The sequence below is a fragment of the Penaeus monodon genome, chromosome 43 (assembly GCF_015228065.2).
Source record: "Penaeus monodon isolate SGIC_2016 chromosome 43, NSTDA_Pmon_1, whole genome shotgun sequence".
Classification (NCBI taxonomy): Eukaryota; Metazoa; Arthropoda; class Malacostraca; order Decapoda; family Penaeidae; genus Penaeus; species Penaeus monodon.
Window position 1 is genome coordinate 15,024,998 of NC_051428.1, and position 7,500 is coordinate 15,032,497.

The following is a 7,500-nucleotide window of genomic DNA, read 5'->3' on the forward strand; positions in this document are numbered from 1 at the left end:
TTATATAATAAAATATATATTTAATTATTTATAATTGTAACCCCACCCCACACACACAACACACACACACACACACACACAAACACACACACACACAAACACCACCACACAAACACACACCACAAAACACAAACACACAACACACACACAAAACACACAAAACACAAACACACACATCACAACACCACACACAAAATAATATTATATATATATTATATATATTATATATATTAATAAAATATTTTAAAACAAATAACAACATGAAAACTACAATTAATATTTACGGTAAATAAAATACGTTAAATATGATATATATATAACATATATATATATATATATAAATATTATATATATATATATATATATATATATATATATAATAATATATATATATATATATATATTATGATTCAAACACAGTATACACAGACACACCACGACACACACACACACACACACACACACACACACACCACAACACACACACCACACACACACACACCACACACACACACATAATTATATATATATCTAAAATAACTAATGGCAATAGTATTAACTATAATATAATGATAATAATTTTGATAATTATTATAATGTTAATACTAATACTAATACTAATACTAATACTAATACTAATACTAATACTAATAATAATAATAATAATAAAATCGCCGCATGCGAGTGCGTGGGTGCATCCATGCACACACGCATCGACCGCGCACGTGTGTGAGCGTGCGCGCTGATTTACATAATTTTGGGTGAATCAAACCTAGATATGGTAGTGGGTGAGTCTATCGTAGATGCGATGGTGGGTTGGGAACAACCAGCAATGATTGCCTAAACAACTACTCCCCTGGGGAGGGATCACTGCTCAACCGCCCCAGTAAAAGACTTGGTCGGCTGCATGATTCCACAGGGCGCTAAGTGGTTCGTCAAAACACCGTGCCCGCGGGACCTGGACATGCCAATTGGAGATTAGCGCGGGATATCCAGCTTCTTGGCATGGGGCTAAATTGCATCCTGCCTCTCAAGTAAGAGTAGGTTGTGGGTGATAAAAGCGTCGCCCGCCCACAACGGATCAACAAGGGTTGCATCCTTGGGCAGAACTAAGTCTACCTCTTCCATTAGTCAAAATCCGCCAGGTCACTGGATGGGATAGCTCCTCCCCTGGCCCTCCGGTTCAACCATTTTTGTACTAACAATCAAAAAAATAAGACTTAAATGACAGGAAGAGTATAATGAGGTAATGTAGCTTTGGTATGCACTCAGGAACCTGCTGCAAAAGTTATGTGCATGTTTTTTTGTTGAAGTTCCATTGCCTCAAACTTCAATCACCTAGGTAAACTTGTAGTGACACGGTGTTTGATTTTAATTATAGATCTAAAGAAACAATAATAAAACCGCGGGGACCAAGAAATACAAGTTGGTAACTGGCGCGTAATATCCAACTTCTTGGCAGTAAGACTAACATGCGTCCTACTTCTGAAATGAAAACAAAAAATAAATCATGGCACATCGCCCGTCGCGGGATCAACAAGGAGCGACGTCCCCCAGGGCAAGACTCGCCGGGATCGAAAAGTATGCTACTGAGTCACCTCTTCCATTAGTCAAAATCCACCAGGTCACCGGGAAGGACGGATCCCACCCTGTCCTGCGGTTCAACCATCTAGTACTAACAATCAAAGAAAACAAGCTAAATGACAAAGGGAGAGTATACTGAGGTAATGTACTGCTTTTACTATGCACTCGAAAAACCTAAAACAAATAATACAGATGACACCTATAATACATTTAAGGAATATTAGTGTTTAAGGAATAGTGAAAGTGAAAAAAACGCAATGCTGCCCAAACAAACTAGCCAATGTTAGAAGAATATTGTTTGTAGCAAAAATTTGACAGATATAGTAATCTCAATAATAAAAGACTGAGATAAAAAGCTAAGAGGTACAGATAGAAGAAAATGAAGTGGTGGGAAAATTTTAGATGAAAAAGAAATTGACATGCCAAATAAAGTTGATCTAGCAGTTGGAAATAATATCGATGAATTAGAGCCGCATGAGGTTGTCGTAGATGAGGGAGAATTGCTGGCTATGAAAACGAATATCGTTGAAGAACTATCGGTAGTAAAATATACTGAAATGAATGAGAGACATATCAAAAATTAGACATACCCATAATATAAAATACCATTAAACATAGGTAAACAAGGCGTTAAAATAACTCTGTCATGAGATAAATCCTGATTTAACTGAATTAAACGAACTAATGTACGCTACAGGAAGAGTCCTCAAGCAAAATGTGACTTAAGTTAAGAAAGAAGAAACGAAAAGAAGCCTCGCAAACTAAGTGGCAAGTGAAATTGAAAGAAATTGAAACTTTAGAAGGGAAATATCTAATTAGACGAACTACAAAAGATAATGGAAGCAATCGGAAAAGCGAGTAAAAATAATAAGAAATACAAAATACTTTCCAAAGAACAAATACCAATGATTAAAGAAGAGCTGAAGCAAAAACTCCAGGTTACAGCACAAAGGTTACGTAGATATGGCAAGCGCCAAAAATTCTTCAGGCAGAATAAAATGTTCGAGACTGACGCGAAGTTTTACCGCGAAATAGGAAAAGAAACAATTTTTGTGGAAGCTGTAACATCTGAAGAACAGGTCCGGGAATTTTGGAACATCTGGGGAAAAGATTAATACTTCAGTGAAAACGCATGAATACGAGATCTTGAGAATAGCACTACGGATATTCCCGAACTAGAATGGGAAAATATTACTACTGAAGAAATTCAAAGTGCACTAAAAAAGTCCCACAAATGAAAATCACCTGGATTTAATCAGATCCCAAATTTTTTGGCCTAATACTCTTTCTTCAGCGCATGCCAAATTAGCATCTAATTTTAACTCAATTATGATAGAACCTAACTTAACACCTAAATGTAGTCAAAGTAGTCAAAGTAGTCAAAGGACTACTTCTTATCTCTTGGTCAAAAGTAACGAAACAGATAACCCAAAAAATTACAGACCCATTACATGCTTATCAACTTCCTATAAATTACTTACTTCACTCTTAACTGAAAGAACCTACATACACATGGAAGAACAAACCATTTTTCCCAATGAACAAAAAGGGTGTTGCAGAGGATCATACGGATGCAAAGATCAACTGTTCATAAATAAAATAATTCTCGAAAATGCTCACACTAAACACAGACATCTAAGTACTACTTGGATCGACTATAAAAAAGTTTTTGACAGTGTCCCACACTCTTCGATATTAAAATCCTCAGAAATGTTCAAAGTCTCTCATGTCTTAATCAATTTTCTTTGAAGCAGCATGACATTATGGGAGACCAATCTTACTCTCAGCCACGTAAACGATATTCTTATTTCAAACGTCATGCGAATCAGATGTGGAATCTTCCACGGCAACTCTTTTTCCCCTCTTTTATTCTGTATGGCACTTATCCCACTCTCCCAGCTTCTTAACAACACAGGGTATGAATATAAGATCATGGACAAGATGATCAATCATCTTTTCTATATGGATGACTTGAAACTTTACACCCAGAATGATGGTGAACTGGAAGGGTTGTTGAAAACTGTAAAAGATTTTAGTGATGACATAGGTATGGAGTTTGGTCTCGATAAATGTCCTAAATCAACTTTTAAGCAAGGAAAATTAGTTTCATCTGACAATATAGAGTTAAGTATTGATACTGTAATAAAGCAATTAGATCAGAAAGAAACCTACAAGTATCTAGGAGTAAACGAAGGAGATGGTATACAACAATCACAGATGAAGAAAAAAATACATACAGAATACATCCGAAGAATAAGGTCAATCCTGAAAGCGGAATTAAACTCGAAGAACAAACTAACAGCAATCAACACTCTTGCAATACCTGTGGTTACATATAATTTTAACGTGATAGACTGGAACTTAAGTGAACTCAAACAAATTGACACCAAAATTAGGAAGCAATTGACATGCAACAGAATGTATCACCCTAAATCAGACGTAGACCGTCTGTACGTCCCTAGAAGTAAAGGAGCTAGGGGGATGATGCAGTTTTCTTAGGAACTGGGTATTGAGAGCGAAAACATCGAACATATGTCGCCAATATTGGCTGCTAAACATAGAAAACAAAAAGCGAAGAAGGTCGGACAAGAAAAACTTGAATCTAGGTGGCATGAAAAGCCTCTCCACGGACAGTTTGCAGCTCGAAGCAAACACATTGATGTAGATGAAACCGCGACCCATCAGTGGCTTAGAAGCTCTGGACTTAAAGGGGAAACAGGGTTTTATTCTTGCAGCCCAAGATCAAAGTTTGTTTACCAGAAACTATCAAGCTAACATCTTGTACAATGGCACTGACCAAAAGTGTAGGTTTTGTGAAGACAAGGTTGAGACGATTGATCACCTTGAGTCTGGTTGCTCAATATTAACACCAAATGAGTACAAAAATTGCCACGACAGAGTGGGTAAGTACCTGCATTGGAAGATCTATCGGAACGCAAGATAAATGGTACGAACACCATCCAGAATCAGTTACTGAAGGTAAAGATGCTACAATCTTGTGGGACTTTCCAATTCACACAGATCGTACTAACAGGCGAATCGTCCAGATATCGTCATCAAGGACAAAATAAACAACACTTGCCTGCTTATAGACATGAGCATCCCTTCAGACAGAAACGTCTCAACGAAAGTGTTCGAGAAGTATAAAGTATAAAGACCTGGAAATAGAGGTGGAAAAGATGTGGCATTTAAAAACCAAAAATTTGCCTGTTGTTATTGGAGCACTTGGACTTATAAAGAAAGGTACTGATAAGTTTCTTGAACAAATACCGGGAAATCAGAAGAAATTAGAAAAAGTCCAAAAATAGTTTAAATGGCACAGCACATGTTCTCAGAAGAGCCTTATCGATCTGAAGTATTTGGGATGACTGGATGTTTTAATTTGTAATTGTTCTGTATATTTTTGCATATTTTGTTGATGTTCCATTACCTCAAACTTCAATCACCCTAGGTCGCTGGTAGTGACTCGGTGTTTGATTTGAATTATAAGATCTAAGGAAACTTTTACAATGATAATAATGATAATGATAGTAATTATAAAACCGTGGGGACCAAGAAATACCAGTTGGTAACTGGTGCGGGTTATCCAATTTCTTGGCAGTAAGGCTAAAATGCATCCTACTTCTCAAATGAAAACAAAAAATAAATCATGCCACATCGCCCATCGCGGAGGATCCCAGGGCAAGACTCGCCTGGGATCGAAAAGTATGCTACTGAGTCTACCTCTTCCATTAGTCAAAATCCACCAGGTCACCGGGAAGGGACGGATCCCACCCCTGGTCCTGCGGTTCAACCATCTAGTACTAACAATCAAAAGAAAACAAGACTTAAATGGACAAAGGAAGAGTATACTGAGGTAATGTACTGCTTTTACTATGCACTCGAAAAACCTGAAACAAATATTATTGTTGATGTTCCATTACCTCAAAGTTCAATCACCCTAGGTTGCTGCTAGTGACTGATTTTAATTAGCAGCACTAAAGAAACTTTTACAATAATAATAATAATAATAGTAATGATAATAAACTGTGGGGGATCTTGGAGCAGCAGGAGGCCCCAGAGTTATGGAGCAATGGCCCACCAGTGTGTGGACATGCCCTGGCTCCGTACCAACTCCTACCTCCTAGCCACCCTGGGGTAATCATCCTACCCCCAGATAACTCTCTGGCAATGCCTTTAATAAATGGATATGCTGGGGGGGTGGGGTGATGTCCCTTCCACCCAGCAAGCAAGGCGGGCTGTGGTTCCTGTTGGAAGGGCAAATGTCAGGGTGCAGGATGGGAACAAGAGTTACTTGTCCCGCAGGTGCCAACCCACCATGAAGCTTGTGGGGCAAAGCCCTTGGGAACCCTACAGGCGGACGAGGGGCCCGACAGCCCACCGACCCCCTTTTTTAGGCAGCGTTGGCGGGGGCGACAGGGGTGGCATGCACCCGGAGTGACCGCCCGATGCTTAACCTCAGGAGAGTTTTCCAGGTATGCACTTGGAACATCCAGGATGAGCGGTTACCTCTGCTATAGAGGGAATTGGAGCGACTGGGAGTTGAGGTGGCTGCCCTCTGGGAGGTGAGAAGACCTGATAGCAGCACGATCAGTATGGGTGGGTACACCTATTACTGGTCGGTCCACAGTGATGGTCACCACCTCCAGGGTGTAGCCATAACCATCTCCAGCTGACTTCAGCTGACACCGGTTGACACAGGTGACACCAGTTGATGAGCGTTGAGACTGTAGCATGCATTTGGCTTCATGTCTCTTATTGTTGTATATGCTCCTACTGATGTTTGTACACTCAATGTGAAAGAGGCGTTCTATGCCAAACTCACATCTGTGGCAGACAATTGCCCCTGGCTAGATATTTGCATTGTTCTGGGCGACTTCAATGCGGTATCCGGCTGTGACCAAGCTGGCTACGAGATGTCTGTCAGCCCCCATGGTTCGGGAGCTGATCTCAGCAGTGGGAACAGCCTGCTTCTCTGGGACTTTGCTAGGTCCCAGAAAATGAGGATCTCTGGCTCCTGGTACCAGTGCTCCAACCCGCATTGCTGGACATGGTATAGTGATAGGGGTACAGTGGCCAAGGAGATTGACCACATTCTTGTTAGCACGCAATGGAACTGCAGAGTTTTCTGGAGTGCCGAGTTCTGTGGCACTGACCATAGGCTGGTTGTGGCTACTGTATGGGTCCACTTCAAAACTCCCCAGAGGCCACCCTAAGGTGTTTCACTTGACGGACTAATGGAGAAGGAGTGTGCCTGTGGGTTCACCATGGCAGTTGTTGACTGCTTCACAGAGCTGGACAACCAGATGGACCCAGTTGCTCTGTGGGAATTCTTCAAGCACGAATCATTCAAAGCAGCCCAGGAGTCCATTGGCGTATGCCCGAGGGCAGGGCAGAAATCCATCTCCCTGGAGACATTGGAGGCCACTGAAGCATGTTGCGTGGCTCGGCTGAATGGCAATCAGGTCTTGCATCGCTCTTTGGTGCATAGGGCTTGAAAACTGCTGAGAAGGGACAAGGAACAGTTCATCAGGAATCTTGCTGAGAAGGTTGAAGGCCATTTCTTGGTAAACGACCTTCGCCCTGCCTACCAAGCCCTGAGAAAGCTGAGCCCTCCTCGCAGATGACTGCAGTCCGATCAGTGGATGGACGGATCATCTCAGATCATGTTGGGGTTCGTGAATGTTGGACTGAGTATTTCGAGTAGTTGTACCAGGTAGACCCTCCAACAGTTAGCTTGGATGCAAGTGATGTCACAATACCTGTGCCGGACCCACCCATCAGCGAGGAACCTCCTACCCTAATGGAGGTTAGGATGGCGATTTCCAAGCTGAAGAGTGGGAAAACTGCAGGCATATGTGATATCCCTGCTGAACTTCTAAAGGCTGGGGGTGAACCTATGGCGCGGGGTTTGCA

General features: G+C 41.1%; 1 protein-coding gene across 1 annotated transcript in view; it reads left to right on the forward strand.

Annotated features, from left to right (window-relative positions):
• Window positions 1-7,500, forward strand: part of LOC119568191 (putative uncharacterized protein DDB_G0286901) — a gene marked incomplete at both ends in the record, with an annotated part of 31,292 nt that overhangs the window by 21,880 nt on the left and 1,912 nt on the right. The window contains one exon of the mRNA XM_037916607.1: window positions 5,568-5,614. Within this exon, the coding sequence (XP_037772535.1) occupies window positions 5,568-5,614 (47 nt within the window). The remainder of the gene's footprint in view (window positions 1-5,567; window positions 5,615-7,500) is intronic.